The sequence below is a fragment of the Pteronotus mesoamericanus genome, unplaced genomic scaffold, assembly GCF_021234165.1.
Source record: "Pteronotus mesoamericanus isolate MK-2021 breed Mesoamerican mustached bat unplaced genomic scaffold, CSHL_Meso_final contig_32, whole genome shotgun sequence".
Lineage (NCBI taxonomy): Eukaryota > Metazoa > Chordata > Mammalia > Chiroptera > Mormoopidae > Pteronotus > Pteronotus mesoamericanus.
The window spans coordinates 10,148,919-10,176,741 of record NW_026555134.1 but is presented as its reverse complement, the minus strand read 5'-3'; the positions used below and the strand labels follow the sequence as shown (position 1 = coordinate 10,176,741).

The window sequence follows — 27,823 nt, the reverse complement described above, 5'->3', positions numbered from 1 at the left end:
GGTTTTCCTGAGACCATGAAACTCATGGCATTTGAAGTTCAGGTTCAGGTTTGAGCCTTGGAATTACTGCTTTTAAGTGCTGGCTGATAAACACTGTTCACTTTTAATACTGGACTGTCACGGTGATGGGTTGCATAGATATGTCAAGTTTTATTCAATTACCATGCTCTTTCAGCAAGAACCTCTCAATATTAAGATGCGGTATGAATACAATTGGCCACCTTCCCTAAGATTTCTCACTTAAATATATAATCCGCATTACCCACACAGTATTAAAACATCTGTTCTTGAGTAGGAATGCAAGCATTTGCTTTTCTTTGCTGGCTTAAAAATAATTTAAAAACATAACCCAGATAACTTTTTGGATGAATCAGATAAGAGCAGGGGGAAGGACAAAGAAGCATGTTTAAATGAATTGTTCCAGGGCATTCTTGTGTCTTTACAGAACCTCCCGTCAGTTGTTCCTGGCAGGCATTTCTGTCTGCATGCCCTGTCTGCTTCTTCAACTCCTTAGAAGTCACAACTATGGACAGTATATCAGCTTGACATTATATAAATGCTATTGGAGACACCTTTAAGAAGTGATGTAACATAAAACTGGACTTCTTGTTTTTCCTTTGCTTACAATACCTGGATTATTATTGTGTTGTTCTTTTATTTTTAATAACTACAATGATAAAACCTAGTCTGCATTCCTAAACCTTCTGATAGGTATGAATGAAGTGAAAGGCTCCTTATCAGTTTGAAATGTACTGTATGCATTTGGCCAAGAAAACTGAAACATAAATCTTTGTAAGCACTAGAAGTTTTGCAACAGTTGCTATGCTACTCAAGGTAAACATTTGTATGTGTATATTTGTCCGAAGACGATTCATTGTAAATGTTGTATTTTTAAAATTGCACTCACCACAAAAATTCTAATAAAAAGAGAAGCTATGGATTTTCAGAGATAACTATTTATTGTCAAATTTTAAGCAGTTCAGATAGTGCTATTCCGAACAGGAAGTCAACTTCTCTTTTTCTAAAAAAGGGAAATTTGGTGATAAGTGCATAAAATATTTAAGGTAGGCATAATACAATACAAAAACACTAAGAGGTTGGTCTTTTTAAAAGTAGCACTGCAGAAGTAAGTAAGGGAACTTACTCTTGCAGTCAACCTTGCTTTCTTGAGCCTGTAACACAGATTCATGTGGTTATGATTTTGTCCGAATGCATAGGCTACCGCTTATTTTTCAATAATAAAAGTATATTTGTTTTTCAGTTATTCTTTTATATTAAACTCAACTTTCTATTGTCCGCACTTATCAGGATTTGTGTGATACTTGGGTTACTTATGTGATTCATAATAGCAAATTCTCAGTTTGGCTTTGTTTTTGGCCAGGGGAAAAAAAATCTCTCCTTTGATACAGAATACTTGATTTTTAAAGGCAAAGCTTCACAAGGGTGGCAATTTTGGCCTGTTTTTTTCACAGTACTTACCTCATGGGATTTGCAATAAATGTTTGCTAAATGATTTAACAGGCATAGTATGATATTAACCTTTCTTGCTGCTGTAACAGATTTTAAGTTGAGAAGTCCATGACAGCATTTATTAGTTTGCTAGGGCTGCTGTTACAAAGTACATACCACAGACTGGGTAGCTTAAGCAGCAGAAATTTATTTTCTCAAAGGCCTGGAGGCTAGAAGTTTGAAATCCAGGTGTCAGCAAGATGGACTTCTTCTGAGGCCTTTCTCCTTGGCTTGGAGGTAGCTGTCCTCTCCCTGTGCCTTCACATGGTCTTTCCTTTGTTCTGTGTCTGTGTCCAAATTTCTTCCTTTTACAAGGGCCAGTCAGATTGGATTAGGGCTCATCCTAATGACCTCATTAGACTGAATTACCTCTTTTCATGTCCTGTCTCCAAATACAGTCTTATTCTGTAGTACTGGGGGACAAGATTTCAACATAAGAATTTTAGTGGGACACAGTGCAGCCCATTACATGGCATGTATCTATATGTATTTGAAACATGGTGATATTAATTCTCTAAGCATGAACCTGTTTTCTTCTGATTTTTTGAAACACATATCTTTCATTCATAAGCTAGATATGTCTTTCTAGGGATACTTGTATTCAGAAAAGGTACGGTAAACTTTTATGCGTTCTCAGGACAGAAAGAAAAAAAAACTGTTGTAGTATGTTAGTTTTACCAGATGATAGTGTTTCCCAAAATTCACTGATAATCTAAAGCAACAAAGAAAAAATAAGGGAAAAAATAGAGAGACCTCAGCCCCACCAAAGGCTTACTAAGTAGTACATCTGTTTTTGAAGCTCCAGAGTGTGCTGAAGCTCTGTTGGACCCTTTAAAAAAATTGAGATATAATAGAAGTATAACATGTAAATTTAAGGTGTAGACATGTTGATGTGATACATTTATATATCGTACCATGGTTACCACTGTAGTTAACACCTCTATCAAGTCATATAATTGTAACAATTGTCAACCCTATTTTGCGTTGAGACTGTTTAAGATCGAGCCTCTTTTTGCATCTTTGAAGTATATAATACAGTGTCGTTGACTCTAATCACAATCCTGTGTATTAACTCTCCAGCAGTTTTTACCTTTGAACTGAAAGTTTGTACCATTTGACCAACATCTCCCCCATACCCCACCCCCAGGCCCTGGTACCACCATTCTACTCTTTGTTTCATGAGTTTGGCTCTTTGAGATTTTACATATGAGTGAGATTATACAGTATTTGACTTTCTCTGTCTGACTTATATCATTGAGCATAATGCCCTCAAGGTTCATCCGTGTTCTCATGGCTGAATAATATATACTATGCCACATCTTCTTTATTTATTCATCTGTTCATGGACACTTAGGTTGTTTTCATATTCTGGCTATTGTTAATAATGCTGCAATAAAGATGGGCATGCAGAGATATCTTTTCAATATCCTGTTTTCATTTCCTTTGGGTATATATCCAGAAGTGGAATTGCTGGATCATATGGTAGTTCTAATTTTAAATTTTTGCAGAACTTTCATACCACTTTCTATAGTGGCTGAATAAATTTACATTTCCACCAGCAGTGCATGAACATTTTTTGGAAATGACACCAAAGCACAGCAATAAAACCAAAAATCAAACAAGTAGGCCTACATCAAACTACAAAGCTTTTGTACATCAAAAGAAGCAATCAACAACATGAGAAGGCAACTTGGGGAATGTAACAAAATATGTGCAAGTTATATATTAGATAAGGAGTTAGTAGCCCAAATATATAAAGAATTTATACATCTCAATAACTAAACTGAATAGAAGTTTTTCCAAAGGAGACACGCAAATGGTCAATAATATGTGAACGTGCATGAACAGATGCTCAACATCACTAATCATCAGGGAAATGCAAATCAGAACCACAGTGAGATATCCGCTCACCCTTGTCAGAATGCTGTCACTGAGAACAGGGACAGAGTGGTGGCGGAGATGTGGGGGAAATGGACCCTCTGGTGATTACATAAGATGACCTAGAATTCTGAAATTTAAAAACTAAAAAGAAACTTAGCCACTGTGTTTAGCAGCCAAGATTGACAGAGGAGGAAAGGGAGGCTTAGAGGGGTTACAGTATTGGCCCAAATTTTCTTCCCTGAATGTGAGCAGCTCCGGGATTACAGTGCAGGCTCCGTGACTCCTGATCTGGGTTCTTCTCTCACACGGTGCTGTCATTCATAATGAATTTCACCAAGGAGTTTATAAGACCTCATTTTGTATAAGACCCTTAACACATGATACTGACAGTTTAGAATTGCATGGTTTGAGAGGGCACTTCGTTGTGCTGAGATTTCAGATTCCTTTTCTGCTCTTTCCTGATCTATCCTTCCAAAGTAGTGCACCTGAGAGGCCTATCTAGCTGAGAACTGGGTGATCCCCCCCCCCCGCCCCCGTTCTGCTACCCTGAAGGTAATAGCAGAAAAGCTTTGTTTCTGGCTTACTAAAGTAGGGGGTGTTGATTTAGTTGTTTGCATGATAGAACACAAAGAAACTGCTTTTTTTACTGACCACCATCACCCACTAAATAGTCTTAGAGCAAATCATGACTTAGTAATAAGTACCTATTTTCAGGGTGAATAAAATAGACAGGGAATGGGGGAATGTGAAAATCCAATTCAATGTCAGGCATTTAGCCCAATCATAAGTATTGTTAGAATTTTCTAGACACTTAAATAAGGGGAAAAAGCTTTGAGCCTGTACTGAAAAGAGTTTTTGCATAGAGGAAAGATGAAAACTTAAAAAAAAAGGAGGACTTTTTGTCCTCTAACCTTTTTTTTTTCCCACTGCTCTTCTTCTTCTTTGAAAATCCCCTTAAACAACTTTGAAAAGCAGAACTTGGAAAGCGAAGGGCTTGGTTGTTCCTTGAAATGACGGGTGGAGTGACAGTCACGAGAAAGCCCTGAAATAAAAGCGCCGCTTCCTCTGCGCTGTCCAGGATCGATTCTTTGAATCTAGGGGAAGTGAGTTGGTTTTTCCTCTTGTTTTTTGGGTGGATGCAAACTGCTGTGTGTGTGTGTATATTTTTTTAATTTATCTTATTTTAATTTAAGTATGTGAAAGCTTGCAGGTTTATAATATCAACTAATATATGCATGCTGAAACACGTGCCAAGTTGTTTTCGCCCAGAGTTTGTCATGTGCGGGGATTGAAATTCTGATACTTCATTGAACCCAAGGTGTGCATATTTTGTTTGTCCAATGTTGCTGGCCTATATATATTGCTTTAGTTTCTTTTATATGAATACTTTAACCTGTATCTCAGCAATATTGATTTCAGCGGGAACATTTTATTGCTTCAAAAAGAATGCTGTACACAGAGTCTAAACACATGAAACGCAAAAGAAGCTTGAAAATAGCTTAAGTAACAATTTTACATTACGTCTACCTGTACACTCTGACACTTTAATGAAGAACATATACTTTCTGTATTAGCTTTCTATATATATTTATTCTCTGTGCAGATTATGATACATTCAATTTGTTTTACATTGTCATAGTCATGCGTAATACTTAGGTAGTCCTTGAGTACTACTGACTTTTAATTTACACTTTATATAAACATACACATTTTGGCTTATTTTTTTTAAGTTGCAAATATTTTGCATTCATGTTTTCATGTTATAAATTCAATCAGTATTAACTAATTTGGTTAAATTAGCAATGGGAATTCTTATTAGATAATTGTTCATTTATGTCTGTAATATAGTTACCAATCATAATTGTCCTCTGTATAAAAGTAATTTTGCATTTCTTGAACAATTTAAAAAATAATGGTAGTAAATAGGAATGCATTTTATTTAGTTTCTGCTCTCAAAACTTAGATAATAATTGGAAGCATCTTGTACTAATATTTTAGCCACAATCTCAACATTATGGAAATTAGATCTTTAAAATAAGGATAAAATCATTCTTGACCTGAGGCTGCCACATTCATTTCTGCCAATTATTCTTTATAAAAGTGCACCCTTCCACCCTCTGAGTACAAATGGGTCGTTACACCCGCAGAGCTGTGAGCCTCAGAGGGGCTGTGCCTGCAGATAGCGACTGCCCTTTTTCTAATTTACGGAGCAGCTTCTGCTTTTCGAGCCATGCGCCCACAGGACAGCCCAAAGAGGGCATGTTTTTCAAGTTGACACATTTGAGATATACGGGACAATGATGGCCCTGTTGTTGAGGAAGTTTTCATGGATGAATTGGGTTTCAAGAAAAGCCATTAAAAATGGTACAGATTTATTATGTGCATCACAAGAGGGAGAGTTTTGCATAGGGGAGAAGGGGAGCAGCGATGAGCAGGGGTAGAAGTACAAGGTCGGAGGGGAATATGACATGTGCCATAGTTAGTGAAGAGTCGAGATTGATTGGAACAAAATGTGCCTGTCTTTGATGAGTAGAGGATTAGAGGAGAAAGTTCAGCAAAGATCAGATTGTAAGGATCCTGAGTACAGTGTAAGGAATTTGAATTTCATCCTCCAGATGAGAGATCACTTTAGGCATTTATCCAGATTCATCACATGATCAGTGATAACTTGTTTTAGATAAATTAACCAAGGGTTATGCTGAATAGAATAAAAGGAATAAGAGAAGATTAAAGGCAAGGAAACAAAGTTTGAGGATGCTGTATATAGTACATGGTTTTCTGCATCTAGCCCGGGTTCCAATGAGGATGAAAAGAAAAAGTTGATTTGATAGTTTTTTTTTAACTATAACAAATGTTATTATTTTTAACTGATCTCCAAAAGGAGACCATGTTTATTATAGTAAAATGTTGAAAATATGGTTATGTATATGAAAGAAAATTAAAATCACCCATTCTCATTTAAATCATAGATGAACATTTGGCATTTTAGGCACTGTTGATTTTTTGCTTTGTTTCAATTCATGTATGTTGAAATTATAGTATGTTAACACTATTTTTATGTAGCTTGTTATTTTTGTCATTTACTACATAATAAGCATTTCTTTTGTTAATAAAAATGTCCAGGGGACCTCATTTTTTATGGCTGTACACTATTTCAGTTCATGAGAAGTGTAATGAACTATTCCATCTATTGTAAATTTTGATTTTTTCCAACTTTTTGTTATTATAAATACTACTACAGTGACAATCAATTGACATAAATGTGTTTTTTCATACTCTTGCTCTCCTCTTCTCTGCAAAAATTATATTAAAAAATAATAAAAAAACTAAGTTGAACATTTGTTAATTTATTTATTTTGCCTATTTTGATTTCTGTTCTGATCTACCACTTAGTACATGTTGAAAAATGGGGGGAGGGAGTTCCTTCTTGAAGATTTATTGAAATTATTGTCCCATTTTGTTACTTACTATTTAAAATGATATATCTTGATGCACTGTTCTACATACGGGCATTTAGGTTGTATTCAATTTTTTTTTAATTTCAAACAATACTGTGATTAATATCATTGCATATGTTTTCATGTGCAATAAATGAAAATGTAAACCTTAAAAGTAAACTACAGGGATTTGGAATATATACATCTTCAACTCCAGTATCTTACATAATTTATTACCAAAGCAATTTATACTCACTTTTGCGTGAAGAGCAGAGAAATTCCAACTTACTCACATCCTTGGAATCCTTTCTTATTTAAAACTTGAAATAGTATCTCATTTTGTTTTGCATTTTTCTAACAACTAACAAGTTTTAGCAAGTTTTTATGTCTGTTGGCCATTCAGGCTTTCGGTCTGGAATTTGCCCTTTTTCTGTTTAGTTGTTTGTCTTTTTTCTGTAAACCCTGGACACCAACCCTGTAATAGTTATATAGTTTGCCAGAGTGTTCTTTCAGTATCTGTCTTTTAAAACCCGTTTATTAAAAAAAAATAGGCGAATTTATCAAAGTTATTGTTTATAGTTGGGTGTTTTCTATCTTGATTAACACCTTTTCCATTGTCAAAGGCATTTCACCTACATTTTGTGGCCATGCTTTTTTGTGTGAAATTTTTAATTCATTTGATACTCATTTGCATAACTACATAGTGTTTCCAGATTAAGAAAATTAGAAAGTGAAAAACAAACAAGACTTTAGTAAACTGTATTTCAGTTTCCATTGTAAGTCTGTAATTGAACCACAGAGATTTTTTTTTTTAATTTAAGTGACATATTTTGTTTTCATTTTGTTTTTATTTAAGCAACACATCCACCATAGCTTGTGGTAATGATGTTAATGTCTTTCTCATTGACTACACAGAAAACCTATCAAGAGTTCATCTACATGAAGACTTGCAAAATAATTTATTTTAACTGGAGTTGAACCCAATTTGACATCCCATGTATTTACAACCTTAGTCTATCTAACTTCTTGCATAAGTCCAGAAGGAATACAGTCATTTGTAAAACAGTTAACATAGTATTCCTTTTACTTTCAGCAATTCACAGAAGCTGTGAGTCCTTCAGTGTTACCCCCTTCAGCTTTGCCACTGGACCAGCTTAATAACGCTGTCACTGCCTTTAGTACCTTGGAAGATCTTATTCGGTATCTTGAACCAGATAGATGGCAGTTGGACTTAGAAGATCTATATAGGCCAGGTTGGCAACTTCTTGGCAAGGCTTTTGTTTTTGGAAGAAAATCCAGAGGTAAGCTCTCTCTTCAGATTAGAATCTTATTTAATTTTCTTAGCAGCTAATGTTTCAGATGATTCTGCCATAGCTTCTAATGAGAAGAGTTTAAAATTCTGCAGTAATATATTGAAATAATCCACTTTAATAACATTTTAGCATATTTACATATTAAGTAAGAAGACATACAAAAGAAGTCAATTATAACTCAGTGGGTTTGGAAGGTTAAAAGAGATACTTTTAAAATACATTTTTTTAAATTTAAAAATATCTTTTTTATGAAGCCCTCTATTATATTTCATAAGACTTCATCATTGTTTAAACCTAGTATTCATTCGTCAAACCTAATATTTTGGGGTATATTGATACAGAGATTCAAGAGAGATCATCATAGCTACTATGAAATCAGGTTTGAGACTAGAAAATGGGAAGTTCTATCAAGTTTACTATTTACCATGTCTCTTAGCGTCAGGATTATATCAATTTTTATTTCCAATCCTAGAAACTTTTCTAAATAACATGAGAAATTACACTGGCTCACCATAAAATAAAACTAGTAGTTTCCAAGATAGAATGCATAGAAGAAGGATATATACCTCCACCATATACTTTTTCTCCATATAAACTTACTTCTGAAATTATCCCTCTTTACCATAAGAGCATATCTGCCTTCAAGAGTGAAAGTGTTGATCATAAACTTAATTCCACATGGTGAAGAAATTGAAGATAATGTTAACTGGGTCTGCTGTAAGGTTAGCTAATTTCCCAATGATATAAGAATTGGAAAGCATCCATATCAGACACAAATGAAAATGTAGTAGAAATAACTGAATAATTATAATGCACTCCAAAAAAATCTGTTGCAGTCTGTCAGGAACATTGAAATCTACCCAGTGTCACTTTAGAGAATGGAATGACGGAGAAGGAGCAATATTTAGTTAATTTGAGCGATTCACAGGGGCAGATTGCACCAGACTTGTTCTTCTAAGTCTTGTCAGGAAGAAACCTGATTCCTGCCCTTTCCTGCTGAGAGTTGCAGCCCTTCAGGATGAAGAGCTTTAATCTCAGCAGGTCATGTGCAGACTTGCCCAACCATGGTATTTTGCTATGCCAACAGACGAGGTTTCCTTTCAGCGATATTTGAAAGCGGTGTTCAAGTCCATGGGCAGCCGAATCTTGTCCAGATGCTGAAAGCTGTTACATATTTATAAGATTTGATCTTGATGAATAACTGACGAACAATACTTCCCTTCCCTCCCACTTCGGAACAGGAAAATGAAGATCTACAAGTCTAGCTGAAACACCCATGAATAGAGCCTTTGTTAGCAAATTTGAAGTAGGTTATCATGTTGATCTGTAAAAAGCAGAGGGAGTAAACCAGGTTCTAAGCTCAAGTCTAGTTTTTTGACAGCTGATCTCAGGATTTGAACCTAAAAATCCTCTGCCTTTATATCCTGTACCTCTCCATGTGGCGATCGATGAAGATCTGGCCAGCGGCTAGCAGATATTTAAAAACATCCAGCACCGAAACATCTTTCAAATATTCATTTAGCACTTTCCAAATTGAAGCACTTTGCAGTTTGCCAAAACTATTAACTTTTTAAGCATACAGTAAGTGTGAGAAAAGCAGTGTATATTTTTGGAACTTTACATAAACTAAAACGCAGGTGTGGGATAACATCTATATAGACAAAACCAACTTCCCTCCCAAGAGTCTTTCTACAAAGGAATGAGGAGTAAAACGTTTAAAAGCTTCTAATTAGACATCGAAATAGATTTTCCACAGAATAAACATATCACAGTGTTACCACATTCATCTTAGAGAGACCACCCTCAGATTGCATTACAGTAATAGAATATTCTTGGGCTGAATATCTCAAAAGAATGAACAACTAACAAAGTTAAATGTGAGCATTTTTTTTTCCAGTCAGTACTACTTTTGTTTTTCATAGAACTTACACTATTGATGAATCTAAACAAGAAGATTTGCATTAGAAAAACTTTCATTGGTGTCATGCTCAAAATCATCCTTCTGAAAGACAAATTAAGAGGTAGTTTTATAAGAAAATAGGAATTTGCTGAGTTTTACTTTACAAATATTTTTCAGAGGGAAACTTCCATAATATAACAGTTAAGTTTAAAAAATGTACATGTTGGGGCATGATCTTTCTTTCCCTGTTCCTTTTTTTTTCTTTTTGCTTAGAAATTCTACACAGTGTTTAGAGAATGTGTGATCCTAATTTATAACCACAGGACTTATTTTAATGAAGCTTAGATGGATTTGAAGCCTTAGAAGTAGGAAGCATAGCTTTCACTTAAGATTACCAAATTTAAAATCCTTAATGTATTTTCAGCCCAGAGTGGACAAGACTAATGTTTTTATGTTTGATTATTTTTCCCTTTCTTCTTCTGGTTCAGGCTTTTCATTCATACCATGCTACTACAGAAAAAAAACACAACAAAACCAACCATATTTTCTAAGTCAGGCTTAACTAGTACTTGAAAAGGGCTTTTGACTTTTGTGTCAAACATGATAAATGAGTGGAAGCTAAGTTGAAAGTGTGTTTAAATTTTCACATTGTAGCAGGTATCATAACTTAGTTCACTTGGGAAATCTATCTAACCTTTTATTGTGGTTAAGTAAACATTTTAAAGCGAACATATACAGTCTCATTTTCTAGTTTCATGAAATAGTGTGTTTAAAACTATTTGAGGTAGACGAATATCCTTTCTAAGCTAAGAGCTTCATTCACATTCTAAAGCAGCATAAATCTTAAATGAGCATTGCCAGTTTTGGCAACTGACTTGTGTGTGTGTGTGCATGTCTTAGGTTTTCTTCCTTCTTACCCAGACAGGGACTTCTACGGAAGAGATTCAAATGAGCTCATGTATAGCTTAAATAATAAAAGAGCAATATGCTCATGTTCCGTTAGTTCAGCAAAATGAATTGGGTAAAATATGTGACATTTAACCTATTTATCTCATTAATTTTATTAAAGATAAATTGGTCTTTTATAACACTCAAAAGAATGAACTCATTTTCCTTAAATATTCAAAAGCTTTACTTTCATAGTATCATTTTTCAGATTAAAAGGAAACCTTTAAATACTCAAATGAAATAGTGATTTTTCTATTGAGTCGGAAAAAATAATTTTTAACTAAATAAGGTGTTGAAATGAACCTATTGAATGAGCATTTCTTGGTGTTTTCCTAAACTTGACCAAGGTTTTAGTCAACCGTATAGTTTATATGCCCTATAATTTATGATTGCATATGCATAATTTAGAGTACATTTTTTTGAAAATACATCAGCTTCCTTTGATATTTTAGAAAAACTTGATCACATACACAATATAACATAGCCAAGAAAAATAAGCATTTGATTTGTAATTACCTAGTGATTGTAGAATTGTTTTAAAATAGTGGCACAATTTTTAAAACTGAGTTACAAAGTTATGATTATTATTTGAGGCAATCTGTAACCAGAAAATAACTTTTATTTTATTTCAATTTATGTTATAATTTGTGTTATTAGCGAAAGGTATTTAAATAGATTTATTATATTATAAATGATTTCCTAAATTTTAATAAAACCTAGATTTTCTGATGGAAAAAAAGCTCTGATGAATTATTATTATCCAAAACTCTTCAATTTTGTTGGAATTGTTTTTATTTGGCTATTTCCAGGGGGAAAAGGGCAAAGCTATAAAGCAGAAATTAAAATTATATTAGAGATGCTTATCCTAATAACAAACTACTATTTACATATTATATATTAATTCATATTAAACATTACATGTTATTTTGATATAATTTAACTAAAGCAGTATCATTTTGTAGTTAAAAACAATGGTTCTTTGAGAATTTACTGCGTTAATCTGATGAAAGGATATTTTGTTTGGTCTTGACAAATAGGTATTCTTTTAAAGAATAAAGCACAACATAGTTAGCCAACTTGTTAAAAGAATAGAGACAATGGTTATACATTAGACATTTCTTCTGTCTTTACTAAGAAGAATAGAAATCTGAGTTAAATTTCAAAGACCAGAAATTCTTACTGCACCAGAAACAGTACTTTCCAACAACCTCTGCTCTTTTAAAATGTTATCATTTTTTTTTTCATTTCATGGTCCACTCAGCTGTCTTCAAAATTTCATTTTCTCCATTTCCTTTTTACATTTTATAATTCTTTTTGTCAGAAAGATTTAAGAATTCCTGTTGACAAGTTTCTGTAAGTTGTTCTTAATTGCATGAGCTCCTAATGCCTTTAAAAATTGCATTTATTTGTTAATGAAAATACTCATCATTTTGCATTCTGTTCTTCCCTCCAATAGCCTCCTTGTTTACTTTTTTTTTTTTTTACTAAGGTTAAAAGGTGTAGCCCTCTTTTTCCTCTGTAGTTTCCTATTTATAGCTTTCAACTGTTTTGTTGGCTCTGTTCTTAATGTTGCACAATGACATCTCTTTATTGGTCACTAAGTCATAATGAAGCTTTGTTTACTATAAAATAGAAGGTCCAGCTTGCAAGCTGCATAGCTTCAAAACTTAGTTAAAATAAGGAGAGAGATTGTTAGGATTATTTTTCATGAAATAGTTAGATTTCTTTATGAAAAGAGCTTAATAGAATACATTCAGCCTCCAAGCATAAACATCTGTTTTTTCCTCTCTTCTATGCCATGTAGTGGTGGATCTGAACCTTCTGAAAGAGGAGGTAAGATTGTACAGCTGCACACCTCGTAACTTCTCGGTGTCCATAAGGGAAGAACTAAAGAGAACCGATACTATTTTCTGGCCAGGTTGTCTCCTGGTGAAACGCTGTGGTGGAAACTGTGCCTGTTGTCTCCACAATTGCAATGAGTGTCAGTGTGTCCCAAGCAAAGTCACTAAGAAATATCATGAGGTAGGTCTATCACATTCTTTTTGGGTTCCTTGGGGTGATTTGTTGCTTTAAAAAATAACAAAACAGTGTATATGAAATGGATCTTTGAGATGATGTAGCAGTCATAAAAGAAAGGTTTACAAAATACTTTGTTCATATTTTTTTAAAAATACGACTTTTAACTCAAAAACCCAGATATTAATGGTTTTGAAAGCTTATCCTGTGATAGTACATGATGGAGGGTCATTGACGTTCTTCTCTCTCATACAAAAACCAAAATGTATCTTTTTATAGGGTGAAATATGGGTGAAACTTTTCAACTTTTAAAAATATGAATGGAATATTTTAAAGAGAAACTTGAAGATAAATTATTGTCTATTTTGGAGAAAGCAGATCTTTGATATTTATTTTTCCATTTGGGGCGATGTGGGTCCATAAATCCCAAGAAGACATATTCATAATTATACCAGTCTTTCTATAAGTCATGTTACCCCAAATAATGTATTAAACCTTTCACGGATTTTTTTTTCCCCTTTATCTCTTTACAAAATCAAGAATAATTGAATACTTAATCTTAGTCACTTTTCAGAGCCTTGGGAACCTTAGAACTTACATACTCTAAATTTTCATGAGTGCTAAATTATCCCAAATTCTATCCTACCTTTCTCCAAGAGCACCGTGTAGCATCCTACATCAGGAAGCATTCCCTTGCTGATGAGTCGCTTGGATTTTTATAAAACATTTACATTAGCAAGCCAAAATCTGCTTTCCTGACTTTATTTCAACAGAGCTTCATTTCCTTAGTTTTTATTTTTTTCTACTAAATAAAAGAATAATAAAAATAAATATCTGATTAATGAATAAAATGACTATTTTTGTCATTGCATAAAGATATCTGTGAAACCCTTATCTGTTAGGAGATCTAAATATGGACAGTATCATAAACTGTACTGCATATGACATGATTGTCCCGTCCTTCAACAATACTGTGTTGGCAGCTGATAAAATGGAAAATGGAGCACTGGATTCCAGAAGACAATGGACCCTGTTTCCATCCTAGATCTACCATTAACTTGTTGCCACCATCAGCAAGATACTTAACCTCAATAAAATAGTGTAAAATATGATAATTCTCTCATTTTTTCCTTGCCATTTTATTCCACAAAAATTACTGGATAGCAATTTTTAGTAACTAACATTCAAAACTAGAAGCCTCTGATGAGAAATAGGATGACTTACTGCCATTACTCATGTTCTGCGTTTATTTCTAACTACATTCTTCTAAAGAGCCTTGTGCTGGGAATAGCCTCCACTCCAGTTTCATTAAGTAGGTAACAGGAGCGTAGGGGCTGAAGAAGCTCTGGCCAGGCCATGCCCAGAGGCCAGCCTTAGTGCTACTCCAGGAACTGAGATAGCTAGTCAAGGAGAATCTCTTAATATAGTAGTTTGAAAACAGATTAACTTAAAATACCTTAAAGGCTAGACTGATATTAGAGTTGAATGGTCTAACATAAGTATGTAGTGAGAATAGGAATTAAACTTGAGTGATCCTTTCCCATATAAAAGCATTCAATTTTGAACTTTCTAAAGCAGGTCCTTACTAAACAAAGTGTATTTGGAGACCAGATTTAGCCAACAAGTTTTGGGTCTATAACCTTCGTTCTGAGAGCTATAAACTCCAGTGCAGTTGTATCGGCTTTCTTAAACCAGCTTATCACATGCTATTCCATATAATGCTTTTTATCAGATAAATCGGTCCTCAGGTGAAGCCAATCCTCCTCCATCCTATACTTGTAAAAAAAATTTTCTAAATAACTTTAGTTTTAAGGTTATGCAGGAAGTTGCTACAGAATTTGTAATATCTGGTTTAAAGTCTCAGGTAAGACTCGTGTGGGGAAAGGTTGTGGGCACCGCTTGTGGCCTCACTGGCCTTCCTCCAGAATGACATTAATCCAGTACTCTCTCATCTTTGGGTGAGGCTGATCACAGTGCATTATATAGATGCACACAGATACTTTAGACATGTAATTATATGGCCATCTAGTGCAAGCTTCCGACATCTCTAATGTAGGTATGTAGAAATATTACACAGTTACCTACTTCACATTTCTTACAAATATCTCCAATAATAACCATGTCTTCATTTTTTATCATTAATTTTTCCATTAATGATCAAAGTAACCTGTAAAAAAAAAAAAAGGTTTCTTATTTGGTGTAATTCATAATTTTGGAGGCCTGACTTTTTCCCAGTCTTATATTTTGGAAATAAGTTCTTAGTCTAATATTACACCTGAATAAATGAAATCATTTTTAAACATAACTTAAAATATTACCAAAGGCATTAGATCATTAAATTCCTTTAATCTGGATCTAAAGATTTAATTTATTTAAAGTGATGCTCATCTTGGGCTTTAATTCTTTTTGATGAGCACTGTTTCCATTTTCACTTGAAGATCATTCCATCTCAAAGAGAAGACAGAAACAAAGACAGAGCTTAAAAGTCCTAAGTTTTCTCTCCTTAACCTATCTCTACTGTACCAGCTTCCCTAAATATTAAGCTAAAAATGTATGTCATGTTCCGACAAATATAACTGAATTAATATTCTCTTTTGGTTTCCTCTAGCATTGTCATTGGGCTTTGTTTAATCCTGTATCAAAAATAAGTTTAGAAAATTAAAAGGCTCTACAATATAAGAATATTATTGATATAATGTTTTAATGTAACATTAAAGTATAATAGTATTATTAGTGATTCTTAACTGCTTTTGCATCAATCACCAGATACTTTTTAATAGAAGACATTTTAGCATACATAATATATGTATTTCCTTAACGGTTTTGCTATTTCCTGAATAACGTTTTTCAGAAAAGCAAGACAGGAACTTTATATATGTACAAACCTAGATACTTCCTCTTCCTAAAACATTTTTTTAGTTTCCTTCCAACCCCAGTATAACTAGTCCATTCATCTTCAGGCATATGTTGAATTTTAAAGATCTCTCTGTTAGAGAACTTTTACTACTTCATAATTATTATTTTTCTTTGTTACTACCAAATTGAGAAGTAAGGAAGAGCGAAGATCACATTGCAGTGTAGTGCTTAAGAGTGCAGACACGGAACCAGACTTCCAGAGTCTGAATATGATGTTTGTTAGCAATGAGACTTGGAGCAAATCCTGAATCCCCTGGGCCTCCATTTCCTCACCTGTGACGTGAGCTTCCAAGCCTCATTCCTTATTGTGAGGATTCAAGGAGTGATATTTATAAAACACTCAGAACAAGGTCTAGCACATCTCTAGCCCTTAATATATACTAGCTTTTCTCTCCTTCATCTTATTTTTTTTCTCTATGCCTAGCCTTATTCTTCAGTTATAGCAAATGATCTATAAAGACTTAATGAATTTTGCCCAGAGGTAGGAAAGGTATTCCCTTTCTGGCAAAATGATCAATAAGGGACTCTGATAATAAGCCCTATTTTTTTCCTTTTTTCATTCTTAATCGGCCTAATGATTTCTACCTTGTTTTTCTTTTCATGTACTTAATTTCATTTTTTCATAATATCAACTACAGTCTTACTACTTTTTTTGTTTGTTTGCATAGATCTTTTCTTTTTGGAGGGATATATACCATTTAATTGACTTATTCTAGTAATGAGTCCTGTCTATGGCATCCAAAAATGTAAGGGCACTTTGTACCCTTTGGGCGATGGTACACACACACCTATTCCTGGATGCTCTTTCTGTACCTAATCTATTCTTTTCCATACTCTTGAGGTTTAGCTTTTCCCTGGGTTATTTTATTGTGAACTTGCAATTTTGGTTTGAACTTCTCCCTCAAAATTTTGTGAGACATGTTTTTTTCCTGGTTTCTTGTCTGGTGTCATAAACTACATCCTGAAAATCAAATTATCATCTTTAATATTATCCAGAACTAAGTCTATGTTCCAAATCTAACTTTCTCCTCTGAAGTTAACCTGTTTCAAACAGGTTTAAGAAGGAAAACAATTCTTATGGTCCCACCACCATGTCTTAGAATTTCTTATTCAGGACTTCGACATCACTAGAACATAAAAGAGATTCTTCGGCTCTTTGTAAATCTATACCAACCTCTGTGGACAGAGACTGGAGGATGAGAAGGGGGTTTTATTTGGTGACTGCATCTTGACCTAAGCGCTGCTAGAGGAAGAAAGGGTTGTAGGACTGTAGCCCAGCAACACTGACAGGGCTGTGTCTGATAGCCTCTCTAACTTTTACATTTCATAGTGATTCCTTTTTAAATTAAAGGCCTTTAAAGCCTTTGGCTATGCCAGTATTGCAATTTATTTGTTTATCTAGTCTCATCCCAGAAATAATTTGTAACAACAGTGTGATTATAAGATATAGCACCAGTATCTTAGGAGCAGTTAATTTGGATGACATCTCAACTTGTGCCAAAACAGTAAATACGTACTAACACATTAAAAAAAGAAGAATATTCGATAATCATTGGGTTAAGTTTCACATTAAAATAATACATTTTAAGTAATTTTTATCCTGGCATTATGAAATGTAATAGAGAATCTAATTTAAAAGTTGACTATTTGTTATAGTTATTGCAAGACTTTTCAGTTTATCTTTTTACAAAGAAAGTTACTAAAGGAATAGAATGTATGACTAGTAAATGTGTATTTTGAGTCTTTATATAATTAGTATCTATTACTCTAATAATTCATATGGGGCTGAAGTAAAAATACTGACAATGTCACTTCTCTCTAAGCTTCTATCCACTCGTGTAAAATAGGGGGAGTAGTTGTAAATTACTCCATAGAATGCTTGTGAGTTAAAGTATGTAAAAACCTTATTATAGCAGCTAGCACTCATAAGCATTCAAAAAATGTTAGCCAATTAACCTTTGATATGCCCACATTCTCCAAATGAGGTATACATTCTCTACTTTTTAAAAAAATCTTCAAGGAAAACAGTCATAAGACTTGACTCGTGCCTTTTTAGATTAATGAAAATTTTAGGGAACTTTTAAAAGTTGCTCTATGAAGTTATCTGTGTCATACCCAGAGAGCCAGCAAACAAGACAACTTCATGTTATTATGTACTCTAGTGTTTGTTTATAATCCAAACAATTTATCATTTTGATTATAAGAAATAAAACATAATATGCATTAAATAGGTAGTTCTTTTCTAGTACATCAGATAGTCTTTTATAGAATGCATAGCTATGTCCTTTTGTCACACTGTCGAAAGGAAATTTTAGCATCATTGTGTATTTTGCTATATATTTTATTAAAAATCCCAGCAATCCAAACTGTAAGAAACTTCATAAAATAGAGCCATTATTGTCATTGCCAAATCTCCATAGACTGCACAGTAGGATCCAGCTGCAGAAAGTTAGCTGTGACGGAGGCTGATGTCTATGAAGTACATCTAATCCATCTCATCAAGTTTATAGAGGACTTGAAGTATAGCCAAGAAAATTAATGAGTGGCGTAATTGAGCTAACTCAGCTGCAGAGTGATCATGTTTCTTTTCACAGTATAGCAGTACTTGCGTGTATTACTTCAAGTATAAATATTTGTTAAATGTGTGAATAAATGAATGAGTGCAAGAAACTAACAAACAGAAAAATTAACAGTGCAGTAGTGGTTCCAAAATACTTAAGGTGAAATTCTCTCTAGTATTGTTAATTGAGTAAAATAAAGAGTGTATAGTGAGTCTTTCCATTTAAACACCATTCTTTATTCTGAGGCATCATCCTTCCAAGTTTCTGGTATTAAACTAATCTTTTCTTTCATGAAAAAAATTTATCATTTATGATTTTTTTGAGAGGTGGGGGAATGTAATGTCTTCACTAGGAAAAAATAAAATGTTGGGCCTCACATTTGTGTCCTGAAATTATACTTCCTATGAAAACATAAATGATAGACATGGGTTGGTTGTAACAGTGGCTTCCATTGTTTCCTTCAGGTCCTTCAGTTGAGACCAAAGATCGGTGTCCGGGGATTGCATAAATCTCTCACCGACGTGGCCCTGGAGCACCATGAGGAGTGTGACTGTGTGTGCCGAGGGAACGCGGGAGGATAACGCATCCCCACACGCAGGCTTCCCCCAGAACAGTCCGGCTCAGCGGCTGCTTCTGTCAGAGAATTGATGCGCTATCGCCATCCGTAATCTCAGTTGTTTGCTTCAGGGACCTTTCATCCTTCAGGATTTACAGTGTGTTCTTAAAGAGGAGACACCAACCGGAATTAGGAGTTGTGCAACAGCTCTCTTGAGAGGACGCCCAGATGACAGGAGAAAAGGTCTCCGGGCGTGGAAAAAATATTAAATGTTTTAGATCACTAGCTAGTTACAGAGTTACCATGCACTTACTCAGCTGGCTGTGTTCTATATTTCAGTTGTCTTGATATGACTTAGGTTAATGTCAGTACAGGAAAAAAAAAAAAAATGTGTGCAAATGAGCACCTGATTCTATTGCCTTGCTTATTAACTCTCCAGCTCCATGTTCTGGGCCTAAAATCACAGAAATCTGGAATTTTTTTCCTTATACTCACATATATAAACAAGAGTGTTCTATGGTCTACAAACCTGGTTTAAAAAAAAAGAAACGATGTTGCTATAAATCAAACTTGTGTCACGCTGATAGGAAAGACTGGATTTTCCATATTTCTTATAAAAATTTCTACCATTTAGAAGACAAGAACTACATTCAGGGTTTGGAAGAGACAAACCTGAAAAGAAGAGTGGCCTTATCTTCGCTTTATAAGTTGGTTTATGTGTTTTATTGTGTACATTTTTATATTCTCCTTTTGACATTATAACTGTTTGCTTTTCTAATCTTGTTAAATATATCTATTTTTACCAAAGGTATTTAATATTCTTTTTTATGACAACCTAGATCAACTATTTTTAGCTTGGCAAATTTTTCTACACAGAATTGTTATAACCAGAGGAACAAAGATGATATAAAATATTGTTGCTCTGACAAAAATACACACATTTCATTCTTGTATGGTGCTAGAGCTTAGATTAATCTGCATTTTAAAATATTGAAGTGGGAAATAAATAGAATTTGGTGAGTTGCAAAGGCTTTTGAAAATAAGTAAGTTATCATATCCTCCAGTCCTATTATTGAAGATGCAAATAAAAAGTGACGAATGAGAACAGGCATTCAGATCCAGTCATTACTAACCCCTCACCCTTATTGTGGGAAATGTGAGCCTAGCTCAGAAGAACATGAAGCACCTTGAGAAAAGAGACTTGACAGCTCCCTGACAAAGTGTGCTCTGCTGTCCTGTAGGAACACATCCTATTTATTGCGATGTTCTGGTTTTATTATCTTCAAACTCTGTTCCACACACTTGTATAAATACATGGATATTTTAATGTACAGAAGCGTATCCTTTAACCAATTCACTTATTGTACTCTTTGGCAATTGAAAAGAAAATCAGTAAAATACTTTGCTTGTAAAATGCTTAATATTGTGCCTAGGTTATGTGGTGGCTATTTGAATTAAAAATGTATTAAATCACCAAATAAAAGAATGACGCTATTTTGGGGAGAAACTGAGTGTGTGTGTGTGGAACATTTTTCTCTTAAACTCCCAGCAAATGAAAAGTAATAAAGTTTTGTGTTACCATGAATTTTCATTATGCAGAAACTGATGTCCATTTAAAAGACAGGTAGTAAAGTGAACATTTCTGTTGAAGATTCTCTGCCTCTTGTCTCCAGTGCTTTTGAGCAGTAGTTTTCTTTTTCTCACTGATCTGGACACTGATTTCTGGTAAATTAAATTGCAAATGACTTGAAAGTTGTTATGTGATTTATGAGATGCTTAATGATAGATTACATGATAGTATAAAACAGGGGAAAGACAAACTGTAACTTTCCACTCATGATTCATTTTCAATGGCAAATACTAAATGGGGTGAGCCTAAATTGATTTGGCATATGGATTAATGTATTTTACATAAGACACTTCAAGGTGTGAATCCTCAATTTCAATTGTAAATTTCTATCCAGAACTGGTGTCTTATCTCTGCCTTTCAACTTGCCTGAGACCCTAGGGCCCAGGGCCATGCTGTCTAAGACACTTCTAAGTAGTTCTTTTTTGGGGGGCGGGGGTATATTTCCATCTGGAAATCCTACCTCCCGCCCATCACATGAGAAACAAATGAATAAAATGAACATCCATGTTCTGCGCTATTGACTTACCTTCTCATTGTTTTGTCCCAGCCTTATAATGCCTGCTAGATACATCTAAAGTGTGCACCTCTGAAAATACAATACCCTGGGTCTCCCTCTTGGTAATTCACAACTCTTCATTAGCGTAGTAAAGACTCTAAAAAAATCTTAACAGTAAAGGACCTGCATTAGCTGTGTTTAAACCAGCATTTCCAAACGTTGAATGGTGCATCTTCTTTCCCTTTTATTTTTTCAATATTTATTTTTGTTTACTTATAAAATGTTGAAAGCCAGAAGAAATTACTCTATAAAGCTAGCAGCCCCACACACTATTGCCAGTCAGTGAGTGGGAAGGGTGTGCGGCTTAACTGCTTAATACTTACTCATAGTTCTTACTGTGCATTTTACTAAAAAAGTCAACCCATTGATGGCACATGTGATGATAAATATCTCAGAATTCTAAAAAAAGTATTAATTATATTTACACCAAACTGTTTTGTATCTGTGATATGTGCCTTCGTCCCTGAAGGATGAACTGTTTTGCCTAGTGATTTTTAAACAATAAAAGAGGAAGCTTAACTGGCATAAGGCAGACTTTCCAGTCTATATTTTTCATTTCTGTGTCTCATTTTCTTCCTCATCTAGTAATCATATGCACAAAGAAAAGGTACAAATAACAGTAATGAGATTATACACTGTGAAGCTTCACTCTATTTCTTTATGCTTGTGACTGGATTTAAGGAATGGCAGAAAATACAAGTCTTAACATCACTAAGTATCATGCATTTAACATTATGTAATACCCTTACCTCCAGAAGGATTGTGATATTTTTAAATATTTTAATTATTTATTATAAACACATTTACAACTCATAAATATTATGATCCTTTCATTCATAGGAAGAAGCAGAGAACCAAAATATTGTGCATTTGCTTTACATTCTCTTTTCCCTTTGTGCTCCATATGTAATTATTCAGCAAGTCCCATCGACTTTGCCTTTTCAGTTTCTCCTGTATTTGTGCCTACCTCTCCATTTCTGTAGCTGCTGTCCTGATTTAGACCCTCATGGCTCACCCTAATTTTAATGCAGTAACCTTTTTCCAGTCTTCCTGCCTCTAACGTCAACTCCCCTCTGACTGACCGTCCACACTTACTAACAAAAAGGAAACAAATCCAGTTGTGTCAGTAGGGTGACACCTTACAATGGAACTCTATAAGATTAAAATTTATTTTTATTTTTTATTTTTTTAATCTTTAAATCATATTTATTCTATTAGAGTTGTCTCAATTTTTCCCCCTTTGCCTTTCTACACCCATCCCACCCAGTCCCCTGTACCCACAGTCAATCCCCACTCTGTTGTCCATGTCCATGGGTCATTTATATATGTTCTTTGTCTAGTCCATTCTCCTTCTTTCCACCATTGTCCTCCTTCCCCATCTCCTCTGGTCACTTTCAGTCTGATCCATGTTTCCTTGCCTGTGGTTCAGTTTGTTCGTTAGTTTATTTTGTTGATTAGATTCCACTTACAGGTGAAATCATATGGTATTTGTCATTCATCAACTGGCTTCTTTCACTTAGCATAATATTCTCCAGTTCCATCCATGTTGTCACAAAAGCTAGGAGTTCCTTCTTTCTTTCTTTTAAATGCAGATTGATTTTATTTATTTATTTTTTAAATGTCAAAATCCATTATAAATTATTAAAAAATTTAAATCTACTATAAAGTCTTAGCAATTAACATGACACCAGCACAGAAATAATCAAGTAGATCAATGAAATAAAATGAGCACTCTAGAAACAAATATATATATATATATATGTCTAACAATGTAATATATGATTAAATTGATATTTCAAATCAATGGGGAAAATAAGGCTTATTCAACACATAAGGTGCATAGACCACTATTACTTGAGATAAAACAAATAGAGCCCTATTTCACACATTATACAAGAAATATTCAGGTGAGTTAAAAATCAATATGTAAAATCTAAGGAGTTATAGGAGAAAATACAGAATAGTCTTTTTCTTACCCTGAAGTAAAATCTTCAAACCTAGAAGCTGTAAAGTAAAATATTGACAGTATGACTGTATTAAACATTTAAGACTATACAGTTATATATATATAATAAAATGTTATTATTGTATATTATACAGTTATATATATTATAAAATGTTAAAATGTTTATATTATATATAATATGTTAAAGGACAAGTACTAGAATAGGAAAGTATTTGCAACACATCTATAACAGGGTTAATAGTTTTTCTTTTTAGGGGAAAAATTCTACAAACATTTAATCAAAAAATGGATAAAGAACACCAAAAAGTCATTTAAAGCTTTTTAAAAATAATAGAAATTAGCAAAAAATATACAAAAACAGGTTTAGTTTCAACAAATAATAAAGTAACAAAATAACATCATTGTCACAATCAGATTAATAAGTATTAAAAAATTGGCAATTTCAAGTATTGGTGACTGAAAGGAACTGGGCATTCATAGACTCTTTTTGTTCATCTTCTTAAAGCAGTTCCTTTAGCATATCTTGCAATGCTGGTTTGGTGGAGATGTATTCTTTTAACTTTTGTCTATGAAACTCATTTTGCCTTCCATTTTAATTGAGAGCCTTGCCGAGTAGAGCAGTCTTGATTGCAGGCCTTTGCTTTTCATGACTTGGAATATTTCTTGCCATTCCCTTTTGGCTTGTGGTGTTTCTGTTGAGAAGTCAGATGCTAGTTGTACCGGGGCTCCCTTATATGTTACTACCTCTTTTCCCTTGCTTACTTTAGGATTCTCTGTTTGTCTGATATTTGCTATTTTAATTATGATGCATCTTGGAGTGGGCCTCATTGGGTTCCTCTTGAATGGAACCCTCTGTGCTTCCTGGATTTGTGTGACTTTTTCTCTCCTCCAATTAGGGAAGTTTTCCATCATCACTTTTTCAAACAGGTTCTCTGTCCGTTCCTCGTCTTGTCCTTCTGGTGTCCTTATTATATGGATATTATCATGTTTCAGGTTGCCCTGCATTTCCCTAAATACCTCTTCATTTTTTTTTTAGTCTTTTTTCATTTTCTTGCTGTTTCTGGGAGCTTTTTTCTACCTTGTCTTCCAGCTCGCTGATGAGATCCTCTGCTTCACCTAGCCTGCTTTTGATTCCTTCTACTGTGTTCTTCAATTCAGAAATTGTATTCTTCATTTCCCCTTGTCTCTTACTGATAGTTTCTATGTCCTTTTTCATGCTGATATGGTTTGCTGTAAGTTCCTCATAGTTTTCCTGCAGTCTTTTGTAATTCTCTCTTAGCTCACTGAGCTCATTGAGTTTCCTAAGAACCATTGTTTTGAACTCAATATCTAAGTTTACTTGCCTCTATTTCATTTACATCTCTTTCTGGGAATTCCTCCTTTCCCTTTGATTGGGGGTGTCTCTTTGTCTTCCCATTATTTGTGAAACACCTCTTTTTTGCTTCTGCATCTTAAATTGATCTGTCTTGATTTCCTGACTGTGGTGTGAACTTGTATGATAGGAGGCTGCTGTTTTTTCTTTCTGGATCTGCCCCTGATGATGTCAGATGTTGACCCCATCTGACCTTAGGCAGACTGTTTGAGACTTCCAGGAAGCTACTGTTTGTGGCTGTCTCCTTCAGTTGTTAATCTAGTTACTCTTCACTCAACAGTCAGGCCTAGACACCACAGGGTGGAGCAGAGTCACTCCTGGGGTTGGGGTTATTGAGTTCTCTCATGCTGCTGTGGCTCAGGGGAATGGTCTGCCTGAGCAAGATGGCTGGTGCCATATGGGGGATTAGTCTGCACTGGGATCCCTCTGGCTGCTTTCTCAGTCATCTCCACAAAGCCTCCTTGCCGAACTTCTCCTCAAGTGTCTCTAGACCACTCTGCGCCCTGTTTAGCCAGGGATCTACTATCTGCGGCTGCCACTCTGTTCTTAGCAGTCAGGCTTCAGCACCACTGGGCTTGGGCATATTCTTTCCTGGGGGCGTGGTTATTGTGTCCTGTCACACTGCTGCTGCTCAGGGGAGTGGTCTACATGAGCAAGATGGCTGCTGTCATATGGGGGATGAGTCAGCACCGGGACCCCGCTGGCCACTTTCTCAGCTCTCTCCCCAAAGCCTCCTTCCCCAGTTTCTCCTCAGTCGTCTCTAGCCCACTCTGCCCCCATCTTTTCCAGAGACCAGGGTAAGTGGCTACAAATAAAAATGTATGTGTTGACCCTTTAAAAGGCTTTTTGTATATCCAGCCGCCTGTCTCTGGCAGAGAGCAACCCTGCCACTTTTCACCTCTGGTTGTTATCTGTGTATCTTTTGGGCTCTGGTGTTGTAGGCTAGAGATCCCCACTTATGGTTTAGACCCCACTCTTCTCAGGGGGTTCCAAATGGCCATTTCAATATCATTCTGGTGCTGCCACCCATGGGCACCTCGATCACCTTCTCGAGTCTCTACTGCACTCCTTACGAGTCAGGTTGTGCTAAAGCTGATTTTTCTGTCTGAGTTTATAAGGCTCCTCTCTCACTATTGTTCAGTTGTTTGTTCCAGGTGATTTCTCCACAACTTAGTTGTAATTCCAGGTTGGTCCTGGGAGGAGGTCAGTGTGATTTCCATTGACTCCTCTGCCATCTTGATTTTTCCTAAAATTTAACTCTTTGCATGGCACTCAAAATCCATTAAATCTCATTTCTGCTCAGTTACACCATCAAGCCTAATATGCAGCACTGGTGATGCTTAGTTTCCTGAAAATACCGGCGTTCCCTCATACCCCTGTACTGGCATGTGCTGTGTTCTGTGGAGCACTCCTACACTTGCCTACATAGTAATTGCCTCTGAAGTCTCAGCCACTCCTCAGTGAAGCTTTTCTTCCTTATTCCCCACCAGCAGCCTTAGGCACCATTTCTTATGTGCTCCCAGAAATGTATCAATTGTAAATATGTCATACTGCAATATAATTTACCAGCCCTCATTTCGATCTCTCATTAAACTTCTAGTCTAATGAAATATATGATTAAAAAAATACAGCACTGAATATGACATTAGAAACACTGGAGTTTCTCATCAGAGACACACTGTCTCTGAACTTCAGCTACCTAATCTGTAAAAGGGAGGAGTTAGTGGATGGGAGCTGGGTACACTTGTAGTTTTAATCACTTCAATCTACTCCAACATGACAAAAATATCTATTCCTTGTGATGAGATACAGTGTTTTTCCTCTTTCACAGTGCTTTGAAACTAAATGTTAGGTTTTCCAGTTAATGGCTTCCCTACCACCAACTGTATCTCATATATCACTTCTTTTCAAAGTTAAAGAGATTCAATAATTCATTTATATTTAATCATATTGGCATAATTATTTAATGATATGATTAAATTCTGAGGCAGAATTTAAAACAGCCTTTAAAATGTGAACATATACACATATCAGTAATTGATGATTCATAATCTCATTTACATCTGGACTCATTGTGCATCATCAAACTTAACATAAAGTTCTAGTGAACACTCAGAGTTTTCTGGAAACACCAGTACAGTACTCCCACACATCCCTGTGCCAGCACATACTGTATTCTCTGTTATGGAGCACTCTTCCTATATTAACCTATTTCAATCATTTCCTCCCTATTACATTGTTAATTATATCTTTTTTGTACTCTTCCTTAGCATTTGCACAGCCACCTACACCAAATCCACTTTGGTTCATTTCTGGCAAGCCATTAGAGTAAATCTATTCAGTATAACCCTACATAAAATTTAAGAAAGAGATTAGTATTTTGATAGAAAGTATACCTTCTAAAATTAATAATTTTATTAGTTTTTAAAAATTATACATTTATTTCCAGTTAGCTTTTCTAATGAAGAAATTGCAAAGCTGATCTTAAAATTCATATGGAAATTCAAGGGGCCCAAAATCGCCAAAAAAGTCTTGAAAAGCAACTACAAAGTTGTACGAATCACACTTCCTAATGTCAAAATTTATTACAAGGTTATAGCATGGTAAAGTTAATAAATTTAAACATTCAGAGCAATGGAATAGAATTGAGAGTCCGGAAATAAACTCACCATTTGTGCTCATGGTAAAATAATATTCTTTTCAACAGAGGTTGCTAGGACAACTGAATAGGTAAAAGAATAAATTTTGATTCTATCCTCACACCATATACAAAACTTAACTCGAAATAAATAAAAAACCTAAATGAAAAAGATACAACTGAACTCTTAGAAAGACACGTAAGAGTACATAGGTTCTTTTGAATTGGTGTATCAGGATTCTTACGGTGTATTCCCAGCAGTGGAATCACTGGGTCAAAAGGCAGTTCCACTTTTAGTTTTTTGATGAAATTCATGCTGTTTTCCACAGTGGATGCACCAGTCTACATTCCACCAACAGTGCACCAGGGTTCCCTTTTCTCCACATCCTTTCCAGAACTTGTTGTTTGTTGATTTATTAATGATGGCCATTCTGACCAGTGTGAGGTGATACCTCATTGTGGTTTTAGTGTGCATCTCTCTGATGGTTGGTGATGTTGAGCATCTTTTCATATGTCTATGGGCTTCTGTATGCCCTCCTTGGAAAAATGTCTATTCAGGTCCTTTACCCATTTTTTTCATTGGGTCGTTTGACTTCTTGATGTTGAGTCATCTGAGTTCTTAAA

The 27,823-nt window shown here is 34.9% G+C and overlaps 1 protein-coding gene across 1 annotated transcript in view; it reads left to right on the top strand.

Annotated features, from left to right (window-relative positions):
- The window catches only part of PDGFC (platelet derived growth factor C), a 168,229-nt gene extending 147,685 nt beyond the window's left edge, over positions 1-20,544 (top strand). The window contains exons 5-7 of the mRNA XM_054576081.1: positions 7,921-8,128; positions 12,793-13,010; positions 18,946-20,544. Coding sequence (XP_054432056.1) covers positions 7,921-8,128; positions 12,793-13,010; positions 18,946-19,062 — 543 coding nt within the window. The 3' untranslated portion in view covers positions 19,063-20,544. The remainder of the gene's footprint in view (positions 1-7,920; positions 8,129-12,792; positions 13,011-18,945) is intronic.
- Positions 20,545-27,823: the final 7,279 nt, after the last annotated feature.